Raw genomic sequence first — 21765 nt, forward strand, 5'->3', positions numbered from 1 at the left:
GAGTTCATCCGCACACATGAACACGGAAAGAGCGTAAAAAACCACAGTGGGCGATAAGTTTCGCTTGTGACGTAAAAAAGATTGGAGCGAACGATAACAAATCGATGAAAAATTCAATGCGTTCTGTTCTAATCTTAAACGTATCTAGGAATGTCGGGAGTGTGAGTTGAAAACACAGACTGTCAAAGGCTTTGACCGGTTTGTGAAAACGAAGGTTTAGCCGTACCCTAACCTTCTGGCTGTCAAAAAGTCAAAGCAAAAGCAAAAACCTTTGGAAAAAATCGGCCTTTAGAAGAGAAGGAGTTACTGGTGTGCCCTCAATATTATTAGTTAGTTATTCAAGTGCTTTTTCTTAAAGACAATTTAGATCAGTGGCGTGTGTTTTAAAATGTTAAGAACATGACGGAAGAGGAATTATTGGTTAAAGCGGCCGAAGAAAGAGCAGCCATCGTCAACAAATATGATCGCGGCCGAGAAAATGCTGAACAGATAGATCCGTGGGAGGATCCTGGTTTTGAAATATACCATGCCACTGACAGATATGGTTTTATACAGTAAGTATATTTTTAAGTGTTGGGTTGTGAATTCTTAAACATATGTTTATGTCGTCACCTACAGTGATAAACGACTGCCTTCAATTCAGCGGATAGAAATAAGGGATAAGGAGTTGGAGAACAGTCGTCTTAAAAAATGGTCCAAAATGCTTCACCCAAACTCCACCAAAGTGTGGGATAAGGACATGAAAAGTGGCAAGTTGAAAAAACGACTGTACAAAGGTGTGCCTGATGCAGTCAGAGGAGAAGTCTGGTCACGCTTGTTGCATATCAAGAAAACGAAGGAAGAACAAATAGGGAAATATGAGGTAATTGTTTCCTGCCTTTTATCTGCTTGCCCATTAAACATTTCTCTTTCCTTAACCCAGAAAACAAATATCGTGTGGTGTCTATTTAGTGTCTTCTATTTGAAACTTTGCTCATATTCAGTTATTAAAGAATTGGTTTTGATTCTCAAACTTTTGTATGATTTTCCTAAAAATATAGGAAATGCGCAAATTAGCTCGGTTGTGGTCACCGGATCTACGTCAAATAGATCTTGATGTCAACAGAACATACCGGGATCATCTTATGTTTCGAGAACGTTATGGGTTGAAACAACAGGCCCTGTTCCATGTTTTAGGAGCCTATTCTGTGTATAATTCTGAAATAGGTACGACAGAGTTTATTTCATTATTCCATCGTGTTAAAGCATGGCTAATATATTTATAGGTTATTGCCAAGGCATGTCACAAATTGCTGCATTGCTGTTGATGTACCTCAATGAAGAAGACGCATTTTGGGGTCTCAGCAATTTAATGGCTGACCCTAAATGGGCAATGCACGGTTAGTTTGGTTGCTTTTTTCGACTCTCAACGTGCGGTTTACTAACCCCCTTTCTCCTTTTTTCCAACTTAGGATTTTTCATTCCTGGCTTTCCGAAACTACTTCGCTTTCAGCAACAACATGACAAAATATTCGCCAAATTTCTTCCTAAACTGAAGAAACATTTCGACCGGCAAAATATCGACGCGGGACTTTACACCCTAAAATGGTTTTTCCAGTGCTTTCTTGATAGAGTAAGTTTATCATTTGAAACCTTCCATGGATTATATGGAAATTGACCGTAATACGCCCCCTCCCCAAATGAAACATTATACTTTGGTTTCGTTACCAAGTGTGCATATACGTGCGTCTGGCGCTTTTTCATATGGTTTCCGTGTAACCAGTGACTAACGCGTGACAGTTTTCCCATAGTAATATGATCAAATTCGTATCCTTTTTATAGGTTCCTTTCTCTTTGGCCATACGATTGTGGGACATTTACCTCTTTGAGGGTGAAAATTTGCTATTAACCATGTCGTATGGCCTCTTAAAACTGCATCGGCGATCTCTCAGCCGAATGGGGATGGAGGAGATTGTCGAATTTTTACAGATTCACCTTTCCCAGAATTTCGGCTATTCCGATAATGTAGTCATCGAAAATGTGGAAAAGTGCATGGAAGAACTTCGACGAGCGAAACTCGACCAGAATTCCAAGCAAATCCCCGCAAGCGAACTAGCTCAGAACCCATTTGGAGCTTTCGTTACCCCTTCGATTGACGTCTCTATTGGTCGGCGACGAGCGGAATTTTCCGACGAGGAAAGAGTGGCTCGAGCAGCTGTCGTCGCCCGTATGGAGTTGCAGGTTAGTTGTCCCGTTGGAAATAGGGCATTCAACCAGTTTGACCAACTAATTCGGATAACTTGTATTTCAGTCGAGGTCCCAACAACCCGGTTCCTATCTGTCTATCGATGATGTTTCGTTCGATCCAAGCATCGATGACGTCAGTTCCGGTTTGCAACGCAGTTGTCGAAGTTCTTTGGCTGGGACAAGTGTCACGTCTGCGGCTGATATTAGCACCCTCTCCGTCACCACATCTCAGCGTTATTTGTATAACGACAATGATGAAGGCGATTCGGGTTCTATCGGTAGAAACAGTGTCATATCCGTCGATCGAGAAGCAAATGCCCAAGGTTCGCCCACAACTCTTACAGAATTCGCCGTCGTTCATCGGTCACGAGCTGGCGAAGACGTTTTCATCCTTCCACCACCTTATCCCACACCCACCGCATCTTCATTATCATCGCCACAGACCCCAAGTTACCCAATTCTTCCTTCCTCAGAGACCACGCCAACCACGTCACTTGAAACACCTACTTACCCAGCTCCACCACCACTTTTCAGCAATTCATTCCAGAGTAATAGTTTTCCTAATGAGCCGATATCCAAGGTAGTACACTTCAAACCGTTTTCTATTTTTAAAATGTCGTCCTTGGTGATTAATCGTCCGTCTTTTGTATGTTTATCTTAGACTTCTTCAAGGCCAGAGAATAGGGAACAAACTGCTGCTTTCCGAACCTCGAAATCTCCAGACCGAAGAATGGATCCAGACCATACCATATCGCCTGACCGCGTTCGGATTTATGTGCCCTTCAGAGACGACTCGTCCTTCGAACTTCCTACTGTCTTGAACGGATCGAACGTCAGTAACGGTGTCTCTCCTACCAGTCTCAATATGTCGTCTTTAGAAGATCCCAATCGCGTCGTTATTCAAGTGAATGACCGAACGGCAAGTGGGGAGACCTCAATTTCTTCCAGTACGCCCATTAGTAAGAAAAGCAAATCGCCCACAAAGAAGGGAACCAAGTCCAAATCAACTGGAAGTCGCCTCTGAGTCCGACGTTTTCTTCTCATCAAAGGGAACGCAATAAGTCTTTAACATCTCCTCCATAGTGCTGATGTTCATTTCTTTTTAAATACTTATTTTTGTTATCCACCCGGACTGTGTGGAAACAAAGTTGGGATAATCTCATTTCAATCGTGAAATCAAGATCATTTCCCTTTAAAAACTCGAGTTGCCTCGCTGTTGTCATCGTCAACTTGGTACACGCATCAAGCAGTCGATATGTTCTAGCCGTTCTTCGTGTTCCATTCCTTTGTCTTTCTTGAGTTGTCGCCGTTTATAATGTGAAGTTTAATCTTCGTCTTTGTCGAACAGGTCCATCAGCTCGCTTATCTGTTCTTTATTTTTCTTCCTTTATTTTGCGTTGTTGAACTTCTGTGAACACATACATCACGTGACATCTGTAGATAATCGTACCATCTAGGATTTTCCTCTACCTGCTGTTTTTTCACAATTTCTTAATCTCACCTTTTTCATTGAGTGTCTCGATTTCAAACAGCTGTTACATATACATAAGAAAATTTGTAGTGAGATTTGTACATACATTACAGTACAAAATCCAAAAAAATTACCTGTTTAAATTTCACATAGGCTAACATGGTGAAAAACACTAAGACAGTAATCAAAATTGAAAAATATTATTAAGATAAGAAACTTTAAAAATATTAGTAAGCAAAGAAAAGGTAATCAAGGAATAAGTTTTTTGGCTACTCCTCGGCGGGCCTTTTGCGCTGGTGCAGTAGGCGCTACCTTTTTGGGCGGAGTGAATCTTGGATTTTCATCAGCTTCTCGGTTAGCAGGACGACTTCGATTTCTATTTTTCATTCGACAGGTGATGCACTAAAAGAAAGAAAATAGCTAAGTCATGGATCTCATAAAATTAAGAATAGCAGAATTGTGTACCTCTTGATCGAGCCAGTCCAGCAAATCTTGAGCTTTACAACGGATACGATCCTTACGGATTTCGGCAAACAAATATTCGAAAGAAATTGGCTCATACGTTAGGACAAGTTTGTGGATATCTGGACGCTTTTTTAGAAACTCTTTCATGTGATCCTTTAAGGAAACAGCCTTTCGAGGGCTATCGGGTTGGCTATCGGATATTTCTCGATCCAATTCCATAACGATCATACTCTCTTCGTCCTCTTGAGAGTGTCCGCTTTCGCTGTCGTCATAACTAGAAGTATCACGCAAACTTTTCGGAGGGCTTGCTGGTACCGCACGGATCGACTGATGAGTCCGCCGTTGTTCAACGACAGCCCCTCTTTCTGGGGTATCCTGAAAACTGCTCTCGGAATCGGTAACCAATGGGTGAAGTTCCTCGTAGATGTGATGAAGAAGTTTCACGGCGTTTGATCGTTTGAGTGGCTTGAGGCCATATTTGACCAACTCTTGCTACAAAAACAAATTAAAACAAACATTGTTGACGGACTGCACTAGGGAGAATAATACAATATCGAATATCTAAAATCAATAAACTTGACGGATAGCGTGTTTCATACTTTCAGTAGGGGCGTTTCCATCGATTGGTAATCGGGAAGCGGAGTAACATCCATTTTGCGTTTTTTAGCTTGACGAGGTCCTTCAGGAGTATTGATGTCGACAGCAACGCCATCTGCGCTACACGGGATAGCTAAAGATACTGTTGCACGCATAGGCGAAGGTTCGTGCACCTGCCCAAAAATCGAATCAAGCTCGTCAGGAAACTCGTCATCTACATATTGATCGGTTTCGGTTCTTGGTTTTGCAGCTCCAACTTTCTTCTTTTCTAATTGAGGAGACGTTTCTGCCACTGGACTGCCATTGCCAATATCACCTCCATAGCAACTCCACGAAGAGAAGGAATCATGGATTAAGTATGAAGGAGTAGCTCTAGAACACGAGGCCACTACATTGTCCGGAGAATTTTGAAGGAGATTTTTCGGACTTTGTAACAACGATGGACTTTGCAAAAACGATGGGTTCGGAGGACTCGAGGTAATTGAATATTCCGCCACGGCAACGTCCGCCTTGTCCAAAGAATTTTCGTTCATTTCACAAGAACCAGCCGCAGGAGAGAAGGATCGTTCACTTTGTCTGTCCGAATTTGTTTCTTGAGTTAAATCAACGACATCTTCAGCAGATTTTGATTCTTCATCTGAATATGTAAGGGTTTCATGAAACATATCGGGAGATAAAGGCAATATTTTATTAGTGATGTTGCTGCTGATTTCCATGTCCATGGCTGACGTTATCGTCCGCCCCATTGGGTGAATTTCACTGGAAACCTCTTTAGTAGGAGTGTTTTGTACATTTTGATTTGCATCCTTTTCCACATCCAAAATCGACAGCTCTACATTTTTAATCGATTCCGAGTGTTGCGACACGGAAACGGAGCGTGATTCAGAGTGAGCGTCGAATTCTTCTTTATCGTCGTTTTCTTTTTCTTCCATCTCCTCTTGGCTGGTTTCAGAAAATCGCACGCTCTTTTGAAACGCGGATAGTCCTGACAAATCATCTGCAGCGAACGATTCCTTTTTGGAAGATTTCGGGCTGGAATCGAGTTCAAAATTTATTCCCTGTAAGCTATCATCCTCATCTTCCTCACTCGTTCCAGCATCACTTTCATATTGATTAGGGAGCAAATCGATTAGTTCATTGATTCCATGTCGGCGAGCGATACGATATACATCGCGCGCATCTTCTTCGTCGTGCTTATATGAAGCAGCGTAGATGAAGCGAAGTACTTTGAGAGCAGAAGATGCCGAATAAGAAGTCCAGTTGAGAACGAATCCATCGGTTGAATTCTTGTTAACTATGTGGTTTACTATCCTCGGAAAACGAGCAGTAAAAACCAAGCGATGGGCACTGATATCTGTACTCTTGGTCCGAATAGTCATATCACTCATCAACGGATTATTTATGAATAGGGACCAATCGTCAGTTAACTTCGTGACAGCAGATGGTAAAGCAGAAGTGGCAACAACATTTTCAGGAGGATTAGGCTCATCCAAAAATCCTCCTTCTGCTGCAAAAGCCAACTCCTCTAATATACATTGAGTATTCGAAAAGGACTCCATCTGGGAAAAAAAAAATACTATATCTCATTCAAAATTTAAAATATGCTAACCGTGAAATACCTGAGATGAATTCCGCCCTGGCAATTGAGAAACGTGAAACATAATGTTAGTATAGCCACACTTCTTTGTAGGGGGACTTATCACCGAACCAAAGGCACTAACATAGAAGACGTCTAACTGATCAACATTAGACATGTCGTTCAGTGAAGCGCGTTGCCATAAAGACCTTTCATCTTGAGAGTACTTCCGAAGGTAGTTTGAGACAGGTCGAGGATGAGTAAATGTCACCTTAGGAGGCTTCAGAGGATCATCTGGTTCGTGATTTAGCACTGAAGCGGCTCGATCGGCAATTAAACGCTCCCGTTCAGCATGGGAACGAAGAGCAAGTGTATATTGCAATGGTTCTCTTTTCGCAGCCACTTTAGCTTTCGCTTTTCGTCTCACTTTAGTTACAACAGGAACATCGGCTGGCATGGGAAATACATGACTCAAAATGGTCCCGGTACCCTGTTCTTCATCTTTCCGGAGATCTGATATAACTTCCGTGAAGTTTTCCTAAAAGAAAAGGATACTTATAACAATTCTTAACAACTGCAAATGTGTGATAAATTTTCTTTAACTGTTAGCAGTAACTCCTCCTCAAGTTGTTTGGCATTTTCGTTGGCTGACTGCAAGGATTCAGACAAAGCAATCGCAAGAGAAAGGTCACTAGGATCAACCGCTTTTCGACGTGTCGGTTTCCTTCGTTGAAGTTGTGGGAGTCTTGGAGATAATTGTTCACTTACTTTTACGCTATCGGGAACTCCATGTTTAAGCAATTGTGATCTTTCACTTGGGACAACGTTTTTTATAGTATCACATGTTTCAGTTTTCTCTGGAGCACTTAGTATTGTTGAAGTTTCATTTGATTCCACAAATTCACTTTCACTTTTAGCCTGAGTTAATTTTAGTTTCTTTTGAACTAATTTACTTTGTGTTTGATCATCAACACTGCTGGAAACTGATGCACCGTTGTTACTTTTTATAGTTGCTTTCCTTGAAAATTGTTAAAATTTATTTGTTTCTATAAAATATGGTTTTTAAATTCTCACCTTTCTGCCCTCAGTGGGCGAGTTACAATGAAATCATCCATGCTGTCATCCAATGGTGCATCATCCTCATCCTTTTTAAGTTTTTGGCCATGATTTCTGGAAAGCTTCAATAACTTCTTATTTGGTAACATTTTTGTGTTCAAAAGTAAATGCCTTTATTTTGGTCAAACAAAAGAATACAAATTACTACATTCCATCATCTTTAAACACAAACATGTCCATACTACCAGGAGATTTTACAACTCTATTATCTTCGCTGATTTCTTTCTTCTCCAACTAAGTTTACCATGTCTTCTTGTTTGATTTCAACTGATGATTTAAACCAAGGTTTTGGTTTACTTCTCTCTGTACTAGTGACATCAACTCCATACTTTGCAAGACTAGATGAAAAACGATCCCAAGCAGAAAAACTAGAAAAAAACATTTTGACCTTATAAATACTTGTAATAGAAAATATATTACTCAAGCACAAGGGCTTACTTACTGGACTACTAGGCCAATCACAGTTGATATTCCTAAGATTCCAAAAGCAAATTTATTGGCAAGTGCATTTGCAGCAGTCCCTCTTAGTCTTCTTGGCTTAAGTGGTGGCCTATTTTCCATAATATATTTGGTATAAAATATTGTTTGTGATAAGAATGCTAGACTGCCGTTCAGTGTTCAGTTCAGAAGTTCTTAAATTTTAAATGACCAATTCTGTTCCATGAATGTTTTCGCGATCGCATTGAAAATTGAAGAAGAGCAGACGAATGGCTTTCTTTAACGATCATTTGTTTTGTGTAGGCAAATTCCAAGGTTGTAATTTCGATAATAATTAGAAAACTTATCAAAAACAATCCCACTATTCTGAAAAATTGTTTGTAAAAATCAAGAAATGAACAAACGAGATTTACATAACATTAAATTAAAAGATAGATTTTTTTATCACAACATAGCAACGCCACCAACTGGGTAATGTACACGTACACGCGTCAAATCGTGGTTTGACGTTTATCTCAGTTACGCTACCTTTTTGTCCTTGTGTCAAACCGGCTTTGTTTTTAACGTGCGATATAACAAACGCAGTAAATCTATTTGGAAAAAGAAACAAAATAATAAGCTTACATTCCTGAAACAATACAAGAATCAATATCTTTCTAAAAATGGTAAACAATTTTTTAATTTGCACATAAAACTGATAAAAGCTTTGAAGTTATTAAGTATGCATTTATTACATTTACAGATTAGCGTGGAATCTATGAGTCGTTATGTTTCACCAGTCAATCCATCTGTTTATCCACATCTTTCAGTTCTTTTACTGCTGATTGGAACATTCTTCACAGCTTGGTTTTTTGTCTATGAAGTGACCAGCACAAAGATTACCCGGGACCTGTCAAAAGAGCTGCTGATTGCATTTGTTGCCTCCCTATTTATGGGGTTTGGATTGATGTTCCTAATGCTTTGGGTTGGAATATATGTTTGAACATTGCTGCTTCATTGTTAATACAGAAAATCTGAATTCTAGTCAGTGAGTTATCATTTTGGACCATCTACTACCGTGATCTTTTTTCGATGTCAAGGGTTGACTGGTAAGACACAAGTGTAGTAAAATTAAATTATTGTTTTTCAACCAAGATTGAAAGCTTTTCAATTTTGCTGTTTGTCAGTTGTCCTCAACTGATCAACATAGAATTACAAATACTTAAGAAATATTCAATTTCAACTGTTATCGTTTGGCTTCCAAGCCAAAATAAGTACCACCATGTATTCCAAATGAAGCACATGGTTATAGAGCACATGTTAAAAGGTTTATATTGCAATAATTCCAATTACATTATTGTCCTTGTTCTTCATTGAATTCAAACTTTATTTGCTCCATTCTTTCCAGGAAATGAAAACAAAATGTATAAATAGTTTAAATATAGCAAAAAATTCCATGTGGAAGTAGGGAAGGGCAGGTGTCAAACATCTACCGTTTCCAACTTTCCGCCTTTTACCGCTTTTACCAAACAAGTTCGTTGAATAATCTAACAACGTGGCAACGTTCAACCAACGACTTTTACCGCCAGGTGTCAGTCGACAAAAATAAATGTCCACGCGTTGATGGGCTCTTCAATTCCGGCAAAATTTAACCATTTATACGCAGTTTTCTAGTAAGTAACACTTAAAATATGTAAAAGTTCACTTAGTTTTAGTGTTGTGTTGGGTTAAATGTGTACCAGGACAGTTAATGTTGATACATAACTTGCTTAAATAGTGATGGGTATGGCCCAGTCTTCTTCCATACAGCGTAACGTGCAGACGCATGTTGGAGGGCGCGCCATCTTTGTTTAAAGGAAAGGGTGAACCTTGAATACCATTCCTCAACGAGGGCTTAAAAATTGGCCCTATTTGTTTTCAAATTATTTTTTCGGAATTTTATCGGTATCTGATAATTCTATATTGCGATTGTGCTATCGTTAGACGTTTATCAAAGTATTTTTGCATTATTTTCGTTTTTTCATGTCCATCCACTCTTCGTTTTTGTTTTCCATTACGACATTCATCGTCTTTAACAACTGGGTTTCTGTTAGTGCCTCAAATATTTAGGTACTATATTTGCTATTTAGACACTTACGTGTCTAGATGTACGCAAAAGTTGGCTATTTTGCTACATTTTAAATTTTTACGATTTGGAGATAGCCTAAAAATTATCTTACGTTCATTAGTCAAAGTAGTAGAACACGTCATTCTCGTTCAACATCGTGAAAAATAAGATATTGTAAAGGTACCAAAATACGTATTGGATTCAAAGGGCTCTTTTTTCCTAATTATAGATTGTCTTTATTGTTTTCGTATTTTTTGCGTATATATTTAATGTATCTATCATCATTAGCTGTCTATTTGTTTCCATTTCCGTCTCTTTTTTAAATAATTTTTCAAGATTCCTGTGTTTAATTAGGAACAAAAGAGAACATTTTTGTCGTTGTAATTATTCGTAGACCGTAGTTTAACCGGCTTCGGTTACTATGATACATAATAGATGAGTCTAGGTTCACATGAAATTTACTTTATTTACTCAAAAGAGATGTCTATCAGGTTCATAGTTGTCAAGAATGTACATTTTTCAAAATCATATAAAATTTAGTCCAACAATATCATTGAGATTTCAATGGTACAATCAATCTTGGGGGGAGGGGGTAACGCAAATAACGCATTCGGGGCTTCAAATAATCTTCTTTATCATTTTGAAGTTGTATCAACAGCTTTATTATTGGGGTGGGGGGAAATCAGCTTAGAATGTAGCTACTTGAAGAAGTATGCTAATAGAACGTGTCAAGAGTGAAACAAAATTTGAAAATTAAATGTACTCATAGGAGTACATTTCCCTGCAGTTATTCTAGCTTCGAGCTATTCGAAAAGATTGGTTTAGTAAAACACCCCTTCTTTCTTTAAAAGACGCGACTCTCCCCTCTCCGTTTTATCTTGGTACCTGCTCTTTATCCTTGAAAAATTTTTACGTAGTGAAGCTTGTTCTCATTGCTGAAATTTATTTAACATGCGTATGTGAATATGTTATTAAATAGTTCATTTATTTAGAGATAAGAGTGTTGTTAAGCTATTGTTAATAAATTGAAAGTTCTCTTGATTTAATTTTGATTATTTTTGCAGGTTCATTATTTTTATACTCTCAGGCAACCATAAATTCGTATTCGAATTTGGATTGTCATTAAAATGGTTCGCCCCTGCTGTATATGTGGCGTCAAGAAGAATAGCGAGGCAGCAGCAAATGGAATTCGATTTTTCAAGTAAATAAAACAAAACAAAAAATAATAATAATAATAAAAAATTTTGTGTCAATATTTTTATTTAACAGATTTCCAAGTGCTAAAAGCGAATCACATTCTAATTGGATAAAGACAATACGTCATCACTCCACGAAAATCTCACGTCAGTTTACTCCTAGGAGGAATTCCATCGTCTGCTCCAGTCATTTTGAGGACAGTTGTTTTAATCGTAGCTACAGGAAGTTACAATTGAAACAGGGCTCTATTCCAACAATTTTCAAGTTTGACGATTCATCCAAACAGGTATAAAATATTAAAGCTAAGATTTATAGAAATGACGATAAGTTTTTATGTTTAATTCTTAGGTGGCCTTAACTCAATGCGATGAGGCATCCAAAGTGGAAGAAGAGAAAGGAGGTAATTCCGAAGGCAATACCGAAGGCAATACCGAAGGCAATACAGAAGGCAATACAGAAGGAAATACAGAAGGAAATACAGAAGGAAATACTAGCACTTCAGCTATGCGGGACTATGTATCCGATGGATCTTCTTCTTTGTCTCCTCCCGTGCTTGTCCCTCTCCAAGATGTCAATTCAGATTTTGAAGAAACTATCGAAGACCCACCTGACTTAGAATTATATGAAATCAATCGTGGTACATTTTTAAATTTTGGACTAGCAGACGATATTTTATTGATCTCTTTTATGTTTCTTACAGATTATGACGAGAGTACAGGCTTGACAAGTTTTGCCGACTTGGACATGATCAAAATGGACCATATTGGAAGTGTAGCCGATATCTTGGGACCAGATCCGTACATGCAAGATGAAAGTATTGTAATGGATGAGCGACCCGATTCTAGTATTGGAGAAGAGAGAGATGAAGTGGATGGCCAGACCATCTTGTCATTCACGAGTGCAGAAGAAATGCATGAGTTTGCTCACCGAGAAGCAAGCAGCAGATTGACAAAAACAAACGACTTTAGACAAATCAAGGGATGGAGGAACAAGTTCCATCAATTGACGCCTTCATTGTCTCCATCTCCCTGCTCATCACCTGTTTCAATTCCGGCTCGGTCTGCAGTTTCCGCCTCCGAAAATTCTAAGTCACCACTTCCCTCGCACTTTTCTAGATTGCGTGATATACCAAGCACTTCTTTTGAAGTTGAAAATGACAAAAAATGTGCTGCGATGTGTGAAAAAATGTCTCCTAATTCCAACAAACAGAGACCAACTAGTCCAGTTGAGGAGGCTGTTGTTATTCCATCAGAAGAAACGGTTGAGCCATTAGAAGAAAAGGCGAATTCGTCTTTAGAAACGACTGTGCCGTTGGATGATGTAATTACACGTCCAGAAGAAATGGAGGAACCTTTAGAAGAAACAGCCGAAACAGAAGAAACGGCCGAACCTTCAGACGAATCAACTGAAGCTTTTCCTGATCTCGGAGTCGATGGTTCAATTTCGTACGACTATGCCAAGTTTGCTGCGTCAGCCGCCTGCTTTCCTTTTGGTGAAAAACGTGGCAAGGTAGCAAAGAAGGCAGATAATCCTCCTCCTGCAAGTAAAAAAGTTTCTCTTCGACCAAAGAATTCTGCTACTCGTGTGCGTCCAGTTAAACAATTGGTAGTACAAGATACTCAAATATTGCCTAATGTGGACATTGACGAAGTTCCAAGCAGTGACATTATCGGCTTTGACGATTCAATTGAAGATGTTCTCGTCCAAGAAGAGGAGTACGTTGAAGTTTATGGTAATTTTATTCTATTTTCATTTAAAATAAGACGAAAAAAAAATTTAATCTGCTGTTGCTTTTTCAACTAGATGTTCCGGGAAATTTGGAGCTCCCTACCGTTGATTGCGGCCAACTATTCTGCAGACTAGGCTGCATCTGTGACACATTAGTAAAAACTAGGAATCGCCCAAAAATGTCAATGGAGCATTGTGGTTTACCCGAATGCATGCTGCAATGTGTCTGTGGATATCAGCAAGGCAAACCTTCAAGTCGCAAATGCTTTGCCTCGCTACTTAAGGGAAACGAGTCTTTTTACAGCAAGATTAATTGGTCAGGTGAGCGACGGCGACGTGAAAGAAGAGTGCCTGAACGCTTCTCCGAGTTCCACCTCGGAAATGAATCTTCATCGTCTGTTTCAAATCGTTCGTCGGAAGAATTCAAGCCTGTTGAATCGAAGAGCAAAAATAGCCACCATCGGGCGAGTAATTCCAATGCATCTCGTCCATCAAGCCCGTTTAAGAATGCAAGCCCGCCGCAACAAGGTTCAATGCCGCCGCAAAGTGTTGTTCGAGACTCACCCTCAGCGAGTAGGAAATGGGAACCTTTCCGCGTCAAAGTCTGTGCCGACGAGATCAAATTATTGCGCTGGGATAGTTTCGTCAGCCTCTCGAAGGTTTACGTTGCTCCTGATCACGATATTTTCTGCATGGAACACACGATGTACGGCTGCCCCTGCATTGAAACCGATCGAAGAATCATTCGCATTGCGTCAAAATACGTACCATTGCCACTTATTGATACCACTAGAAATGCCGATATCAAGTCACCAACTTCATCTGCCAAAAAATTTAAAGCACGAAATGTTACAAACAGTCCGACGTCCACGTCCAAAAACGTTGCGAAAAAACACACGAATCCCAATATGAGATTTGCCACCAAATCAAAAGTAACAGAGGAGACTGCAGAACCCCCTCCTCAAGAACCGGTCGCTAAAACATCTTCATTGTCTAAAATGCGCAAGTTACTAAGTGACGAGCGCTTTCAATTGCAGAAGCTCATGACAGAAGAAAAAAAGCGTGCGTTTGACGAAGAAGTTGATTTGACCGTTCGACAAGGCCAAACGGTTCAATTGGTAGCTTGGATTCGTTTCCATCGGATTTATCACGCTGGGCGTATCCACATCCGTTTCCTAAGTCGCCGTGCTGGACCAGTTATCTTGGTTATGCGCCCAACTGAGATTGTAGCAGCAGACATAACGTGTGATATTCAAGATATGAAGTGCAACAACAACTCTCCGGAAATCGTGAAAGAATTGCTCGACCCTTGTATTTCACCTGAGGAGACTTCGCGATACGCCTTTCTTCTTTGTGACGGAGTTAAGTGGGAATTGGTGGGTTGTCTTTCTTTGAAGGCTTCCAATGATGCACCGACTTCCACTGCACCGCCTCCGGTTCCATTGGACACTCCGGCATTACCTCAATCTCCTCCGCCGTCCCAACATTCGATCTTCACGAACGAGCTCCCTCCTGTAGTACTAGAAGAACAAGATGCTCAACGGAAACGAATTACCAGTCAAATGAAGTTTCTCGCCAAAATGCCGAATAGGAAAGATAACTCGATCTATCCTTCACCTATTGAACGCTCCAGTGCGTTGGAACTGAAACGTTTGCTGTTGGAACAAAGGCTCAGCGTAATCAATTCAAAGCTTACCTTGCCACAACCGAAACAGAGCGCAAATTCTAAGCAACTAAAACACAGAAGTCGGGCATTAACTGCTCCGAATCTGCCCACTGCTCCGAATTTGCCCACTGCTCCGGTGGTCGAGAAAACAGTCATCGCCGAAGAGTTGCCGCCTTTGTCACTTCCTGAAGCAGATCCTTCCATCCAAGCACCTCCGAAAACTGCCCGGCGCAAATGGAAACGTAAACCGGACATGACTTACCTTATTCCGGATCAGTGTATTTTGCCGGATGACCTGGAAGATGTGCCGAATGTCTCTCTCACTGAAACACTGCCCGAACGACAGCCGAAAAGCAAAATTCACATCTTACCCGATTTGGCGATCGGTCAATTAGGGAATGAATTTAGCCAATCGTTGTATCCTGCAGCCGAGAAGCTTGCCATGTTTTCTCGGCTCATCCAAAATAGTCGAAATGATTCCTTCGGTGGTGGTAATTCTTCAAATTTTGATGACACATCGATGCTTGTCTCGGATCGTAGTCGCCCGGCAAAACGTTCGCATCCGAAAGTAGAACGTCTTTCTCTGCCTGTTGCTGTACCTACTCCACTGATTGCTTCCGAGTGTGCTGTGCCAAACAAACCGCCATCAGAAGTTACTGTATTGAAGCTTCAGCCAATTGGATCATCCCTCCCTAGTGGTGTTACTGGACAGAATACAGTGAGACGCATCCGCATTCTTACACCTCAGTCAAACGGAGGAGGAGGAAACGGCCTTGTACCAGTATTGACATCTCGGAACGGCCTGGAACCTACCGTAATTCAACAACAGCGGCTGCACTGGAGCAGTAAAGGAGTAAAGCCACCGGTCAACACGAAATGCACCCCAACACCCTCAATATCCGAATCTTTGATAACCGTCCTGCCCATTCCGACACCTGCTGTAGTCGGGCAGAATGTACCAGCTCTATCGTCGAAGACCGTTGACGCAAGTGATATTGTACAATGTACCGATCTTATTCCAAACAAAGATGGAAAAACACCTCTGATCACTTCAGCTTTACCGATTCCGGATTGGTCAACCCAACTGTTGATGAAGGCAAACGCAGCCGCTTCAGAAAACGCTTCTAATGGTGGTGTTAAGCTTCTAGAAAAGGAAGAAAGGGTAGAAAAGGAAAGAGAACAACCGAGGAAGTCAACATCTCCTCCTATTGTAATTGCAGAATCATCAACAGAGGCCGAATCATCAACAAGCTGTGTATTCCCCAAAATCTCGACAGCCGAGGTCATTACCGTGAAATCTCCTCCAGGAAATGCATCTCATAGACTGAAAATCATCTTGGAAGCCATGGAGGGCGAGCACCGATATCTCTGCCCAAATCGTGCCAGCATGATTCTGCCATTACATAACATCGATGATCAGTGGTGCATTGTTTCGATCGATCATGTCCCAGACAGTGGATTTCAAGTCCCTGGAGTGACAGTGTTTATTCCACGTGAAATGCTAGGGCGCGCAGCTTCCACAGCGATTGAACGCAAAGCTCGCGTCTCACTTTCATTGCATTTCAAATTGAAGAACGAAGGCTCTGCCCTCAAATCTGGCTTTGAAGTCTATGGCACACACCAACTTCCACGTCATGTTTTTCTCGGACCATTTCCGTTCAATTACCTCGAAAGCTGCGCTCCGTTTCCAATGCTAAACAGCAATGTTTGCATGTCCGTCATCAAATTGACCAAATCTATACCTGCATCAGTTGCCGATTGCGACAAAGAGGTAAAGCAACTTAAACCGACGGAACAGATTGAGGAAGCAATACAGTCTCCTCGTCAACAGGAGTCAACAGTCAATTCTCTTGAGCCTGAAAGTGATTCTCCTACTACCATAGTAGACGACGACTCTGCTATAAAAACTCTCACCAGTTCAATTGAAGCGACAAGCGGAGTTGAGGAAACCTTAAGTAGTGTGGCAACCGGAGTGCCAGAACGCACGCTTTTATGTCATAATCCAAAAGATTCGGAAAGTGACGGAATCGAAATAATCGATGAAAAAGTTAGTTTGAACCCGGATTTCCTGCTTCAACTACCTGCATCTAGTCTATTGCGGAAGCCAACTCAATCTGAAATAATGAAAAGAACACCAATGCGAATGTTCGTCGCGCGTACACCGGGTCTACCTCCTGTCAACATTAAATTGTTCTCCGAAAATTCAGTTGTAGTCGATCACCCTTTCTTGCATGGTGAAAAGAAGATGTTCACATCTATCGATAACGCCAAGACTTGGTTGCAGACTCTGGCCATACGCAACTGTAAGAGTAAAGGATTAAGTAGCACCGCAAGTAACAGTGGAAGTGATAAATCAAAAACGAGTAATTCGACTGAAGATTCTTTTGCCAATTCTGAGTTTACTGAAGACGAAGAAATCGATGTTTGTAGCCGAACTCAGGGAGAGTCTCAAGAGCAGGAAGAAACAATCGACTCAGCATCGACAACGTCTCGAAGCCCTAAACGGATCCGGCGCTTGACAGAGAAAGCCAGAATTTTGGCCGCAACCAAATCAAAGTCGCATCGAAATAGCGATTCTACCCACGCAAGTTCTTTGAGACGTTCTCAAGATAGACCGCCTCAACCGCGCAGGGTGGGACCATCGCGCAAAAACTCGATTCAGCGAATGCTGCATATTCAAAAAGAACAGGTAAACAAAATTACGTGAATTTCAAAATCACTTTCGTTTTTAATATTTGCGTATTTCTCAGGAGCGAAGAGGACTGTTGGGCAAGTTAATTCGAGATCTCGACGAGTTGTGCGCACCGGGTATTGGCCCAAGAGCAAAAATTGTCGTTTTGAAAAACGTAATTGAAGAGTTTTTTTTTTTAATTCAACTTTTCTTCAATTTTGATTTTGAGAAATTTAAATTTTTTGACCAACCCCTAGGCCACTACTATTGTCAAGCACTTGGAACAACAGGCGAAGGCAATGGAAAACGTTTACCATGGTTTAAAACTGCGGCGGACAGCTCTTCTCACTCAAAGAGAGCAGACATTTAACCGTAATTGAAATTTGTTTTCGCTTTGTAAAATTATTTTGCTTTAATTGAAGCTTACATTTATTCTGTTTTCCAATTCTTAGAACTACCGTCCAGCTGCAAACAAATTTTCAGCTGTTTGATGGATTCAGTGCCTCTTCCTTCTCGACATTTAACCATGACTGTGAGTGACCGTTCCAAGCGATGCCGGACTTCTTCACAAACTGATGACCAGCAAAGTCGCAATCGTGTTGCAGTTGTAGGGCCCAACAACGCTCTTTTACGCGAATCTGTTAACCGTGATATGACACAAGGCTATGTCTTGACTGGGGTAGAATCGTAAGAGAGAAAACGATGAAAAGAAAACAACGTGGAGTCTTAGTTTCTTCTTTAAAATTAAAAATTCAATTTTGACTATTTACTTCTATTACATGTAGCGCTTCTAGTAGTCATGTGATTTCTTTACTTTTTTTTTCATACCAAAATTTTGTTTACTGCTTTCTAAATGCATGAAAATGTGATCATGTGGATCAAAAATTTCACAAATAAAAATTCTGTATGTATTTGTAATATTCACACAGCCATTACTTATATCCATGGAAGTTCTCCCTAAAAGAAGGGTTTAACACAACCATTTCATTATGCTCAATAAATGAAGCAAATCTAGCCATGTGAAAAGATTCAAAGAGACCAATGATGGTAAGTCATGATCTCAACTTTAACCTCATCCTCCTCCTGTTCCACAAGGTGGTGCAGCGACTCCACTGACATTTCCTGGTCTACCTATACGTCTTTGGGTGCCACTACCACTTTTTAATGAGCAAGAAACAGACAAATATTAAAATGTATTGATGTTAAGGAATAGAAATAATTTACCTTGCTCCTGGTGTGCCATACTGGGTGACATATCTACTACCTCTTCGGTTAGACCCAGGGCTTACAAGAGTTTGAAAGCTGAAACAAACATGAACATTTAATAAATAAAACCTTTTTTGACACTTTTTTTTCTTTGCTTTACTAACAATAAAAGAACTCCGTCAATGAAATTCCAGAATGTTCTCTTAACTTTCTGGATTGACCAACCGCCATCGTTCTGGACAAGTTGCCCACCTGATGTAACGAAAGGAATTCCATTACTCAGTTTACATTAGAACATTCAAAAAATACATTACTACTACCTGAAGATATGTAAACCATGATTTCAAATTCAAATTCAAATCTATAAAACTAATGGCATAACGAACAAGGTCACTTGCAACTCGTCAGCATCACTTTCTAACGTCGACTGTTGTCTGCTGTTGCAATAATGACAAGCAAATGTCTAATCACAATAACAAACACGACTCCCTCTCGTGGTTAGTCGCCGAACTTCCTATTTTACTTCTACCAATGCGCTTTGCTCCTTGGAGAGGTTCCCGAAGGGCTTTTTTTTTGTGTTAAATGTGGTTTTGTAGTAAAGGTGTAAAGAAAGAAAAAAACGGCGCATTCAATCAAACTCACATTTACAATATTTAGAAGCGTCGAATAGTGAGCTTTGATGAGATTTACTCGTAGAGGATAGATGGAAGAGCCGTTTGAGTTGTGTAAAATGTAATTTGTAAATATTGTTGTATGGTTGTGTTAGTAATTCCGATCTCTTGCTAAGCGCGCGAGTTTCCCGATAGAGGTCGCATAATTTCATCGGGAGTTGCTGTCCTTGGTTTTAAAACCTGAAATGTTTAATTGCTGGTGTTCGGAGGAAACCGCTATCACGCTTGATCAGTAAGCCCCGCTCGGCAAGACTTGCGATTCGCCAAAAAAGGCGGCTTTAGTGCAGCCAAACAATCGAAATTGTATTTCCCATAAATTAATGACACAATTTCGGGTGGTTATTTAATTTTAAATAAGCAAATAATTTGAATGAAAGGCTAAGAATTTCAAGGATTCAAAGTCGGTGAAATTAAAAGTGAGCGAAGCTGAGTCTTGACGGGCTTCAAAGCTTCGACGTCTTCGTCCCAGTCAGTGTCGCTGGGAATGGCCAAGATGTCGTCTTGGTGATTGGCCAACGACGGGCTAATATCTGTCAGTCAGCAGGGTCTCGTACAACTTGGTGGCCGTGATTTTACGAACGCGAGGGAACCGATTCACTAGCAGATTTAACAGGTGAATGATTGATTTAGCGAACGTCACTTGATCACCTCTGAGTAGGTGACAGTACAAATCCACCGACGATATCAACAACTGTAAAAAAAGATGATAATCAACAGTCTAAATTAGATTTCTAAATATTTAAATTCGTAATTTAATTTAAATGAATACTTTTAACGGTTTACCGCCATTAGTCATTTCAGTACGAATCAAGGTCAACAGCGACCGTGACATGGATTTGAAAACGGAATCCAAACATCCGGACGACAAGAGATGGTCCAGGAAGTTGAAAATGTACGGCATCAGTCGGACACTATTCAAATTCTCTTGAAACACGTTTAGAATATCCCGGGTGACCAAATTCAGTTCATCCAATTTGTTCTCGGCCACCAACTGGCGGAGGTAACTCATGAATGGAGCGCTGGAACTTTTAACCTGCGAGACAACAAGTTAGGTCATAAGCAATACTCGAGGTGTTGCTTAATAAATGCAAATGCATACCAAACTCTCCGTGAGACTGCCGATGCTGGAAACAAGTCCGGTGATGACGGCTTTGCGGTAAGTGTCGAGCCGCATCACCTTCATCCACAAATCGAAACATTCCTTCTCGGTCGAAATGTCCAGCGGAGGCGGTGGAATGATGGAACGCAATTCTTCCAACTGCTCAATGTGAGGAATGGTGGGATCACTAAAACAAACATCAATTCGTTATAGGTATTAAAGTAAGAATTAAGTTGTTTTCTGTAAGAACCAGTAGACGAGAGAAGAAAAGAAGTTGGGGGCCAACATCCGGTTACGACGTTCCGTCGATTGTTTAGCCACCGCATGCAATACGGAGCGGATCAGGTCAGCTTCAAGTAGGTCTGGTTGCGAGGTGTTGGTCAATACCTAAACAACATGTAGAAATATTCAAATGTTTTCTTTCGATTTATTTTATTTGAAATAAAAGAATTCTAAACGGAGCCTGAATAGAATACATTGCCGATTCACGAACGAAAGCTCCAATATCTCCACGGCTATCCAACGTGTAATTTTCAAGGCCATCGATGAATGTGCGGAATATTCCGGTCAGTGTCATTTGATCAACCCCACCTGTGAAATAATAAATAAAATTAGGAATGTTGGTCGCAGCACAGCATGTGCATGCTCCATCATTTGTTCTCTCTGCCCATGTTTGAATACGCCGGCCGACAGTTTGAGCTTGACAGTTATTTTCAAGTTGAAAACAAAAGGGCAAACCTCATGAGCCCAATTGATGAATCAAATAGATAGAAATCTTTGACATCAGGCCTTGTAAGATAGATTGCCGATACATAAAAGGCCATGTCCTGAGCTTTTGTTGTCCCAGCCAGGTATTTCTTACAGACATTCAGAATTCTGAAAGAAATTTTAATCATCTTAATTCAAAAGACATCAATATTGTTTAATTTTGTTCTTACCTTTCCATGATTGGCTCTGAAGTGCTGGTGTCAAATCGCTAAAGGTGGAATGGGATTTTAACTACAATGCTGAGCCAGAGAAGCAAGCCGTAATGAGTCTCCTATTTTAGTTGCACACCAGGGTCTTGGTTTTCCAAGTAATGTAGCAAAGGATCCAGTTCGGCAGTCTAGAAAGAATTTTGATTTAGCTGATTAGATCACAGGGAAACTCTAAAGTACATTACCTCATGAGGAAGATGTCTTGCTACAACTTTGTAGCCCCTGACTTTCGATATAAAGTAGAGGCATCGGAAGGCCACATGTTTCACCTCATAATCCAGCCCTTCCTCTCAAATGATGTTGATGATTTTAGTGAGTAGTCCATCGAGGTGTGAATCAACCAAATGTGGTTGCTCTTGGTATTGATCTAGAATGAACGAAAACCTTTACCAGTTTCTCTCCACTAAACGAATATCCGTTTGGTTTGTCTGATGTTGGGCTGACGTCCTCAGTTCGTCAATGAGTTTTTCAACCTCCGAGTGCTCAGTAAATGATTCTTTTGAGTTTTGAGCACCCAAGTCCAATGGGCAATGACATCGATTTCTTTTTCGGTGCACTCATCTGCAACTTCTAGA

At 40.5% G+C, this 21765-nt stretch overlaps 5 protein-coding genes across 8 annotated transcripts; 2 read left to right on the plus strand and 3 right to left on the minus strand.

Moving 5' to 3' along the window:
- Window positions 1–42: 42 nt before the first annotated feature.
- Window positions 43–3695, plus strand: LOC124327048 (USP6 N-terminal-like protein). Of its 2 annotated transcripts, none has more exons than XM_046785879.1 (8): window positions 43–554; window positions 619–862; window positions 1041–1206; window positions 1266–1379; window positions 1452–1612; window positions 1822–2220; window positions 2291–2549; window positions 2888–3039. In XM_046785879.1, the coding sequence occupies exons 1-8, from the start codon at window positions 400–402 to the stop codon at window positions 2908–2910; spliced, it is 1521 nt and encodes a 506-aa protein (XP_046641835.1). In that variant the 5' UTR covers window positions 43–399; the 3' UTR covers window positions 2911–3039. The 2 variants fall into 2 exon arrangements, with proteins under 2 accessions (XP_046641835.1, XP_046641834.1); XM_046785878.1 differs by having other exon boundaries at window positions 47–554; window positions 2291–2806; window positions 2888–3695.
- LOC124326999 lies at window positions 3617–8353 on the minus strand. The gene is made up of 9 exons (XM_046785775.1): window positions 7894–8353; window positions 7637–7819; window positions 7410–7562; window positions 6939–7353; window positions 6379–6873; window positions 4762–6318; window positions 4163–4654; window positions 3832–4099; window positions 3617–3758 (listed from the first exon to the last, which is right to left on the minus strand). Exons 3-8 carry the CDS (start codon window positions 7538–7540, stop codon window positions 3947–3949), a joined length of 3243 nt encoding a protein of 1080 aa, XP_046641731.1. The 5' UTR covers window positions 7541–7562; window positions 7637–7819; window positions 7894–8353; the 3' UTR covers window positions 3617–3758; window positions 3832–3946.
- A 1087-nt stretch (window positions 8354–9440) lies between these two features.
- LOC124326974 lies at window positions 9441–18238 on the plus strand. 3 transcript variants are annotated; one of them, XM_046785713.1, is made up of 9 exons: window positions 9441–9541; window positions 11040–11176; window positions 11245–11458; window positions 11521–11809; window positions 11873–12904; window positions 12976–17255; window positions 17317–17412; window positions 17495–17609; window positions 17690–18238. In XM_046785713.1, the coding sequence occupies exons 2-9, from the start codon at window positions 11103–11105 to the stop codon at window positions 17926–17928; spliced, it is 6339 nt and encodes a 2112-aa protein (XP_046641669.1). In that variant the 5' UTR covers window positions 9441–9541; window positions 11040–11102; the 3' UTR covers window positions 17929–18238. The 3 variants fall into 3 exon arrangements, with proteins under 3 accessions (XP_046641669.1, XP_046641670.1, XP_046641671.1); XM_046785714.1 differs by lacking the exon at window positions 9441–9541 and adding an exon at window positions 9604–9812; XM_046785715.1 differs by lacking the exon at window positions 9441–9541 and adding an exon at window positions 9879–9977.
- Window positions 18123–18918, minus strand: LOC124327344 (selenoprotein K-like). The gene is made up of 4 exons (XM_046786354.1): window positions 18764–18918; window positions 18608–18695; window positions 18462–18539; window positions 18123–18394 (listed from the first exon to the last, which is right to left on the minus strand). Exons 1-4 carry the CDS (start codon window positions 18780–18782, stop codon window positions 18310–18312), a joined length of 270 nt encoding a protein of 89 aa, XP_046642310.1. The 5' UTR covers window positions 18783–18918; the 3' UTR covers window positions 18123–18309.
- A 425-nt stretch (window positions 18919–19343) lies between these two features.
- LOC124326896 (tubulin-specific chaperone D-like) lies at window positions 19344–21159 on the minus strand. Its single transcript, XM_046785614.1, has 7 exons — window positions 21152–21159; window positions 21076–21089; window positions 20695–20804; window positions 20464–20600; window positions 20214–20400; window positions 19898–20147; window positions 19344–19805 (listed from the first exon to the last, which is right to left on the minus strand). The coding sequence occupies exons 1-7, from the start codon at window positions 21157–21159 to the stop codon at window positions 19759–19761; spliced, it is 753 nt and encodes a 250-aa protein (XP_046641570.1). The 3' UTR covers window positions 19344–19758.
- Between the last annotated feature and the right edge of the window lie 606 nt (window positions 21160–21765).

Source organism: Daphnia pulicaria, chromosome 2, assembly GCF_021234035.1.
Source record: "Daphnia pulicaria isolate SC F1-1A chromosome 2, SC_F0-13Bv2, whole genome shotgun sequence".
In the NCBI taxonomy this organism is placed as follows: domain Eukaryota; kingdom Metazoa; phylum Arthropoda; class Branchiopoda; order Diplostraca; family Daphniidae; genus Daphnia; species Daphnia pulicaria.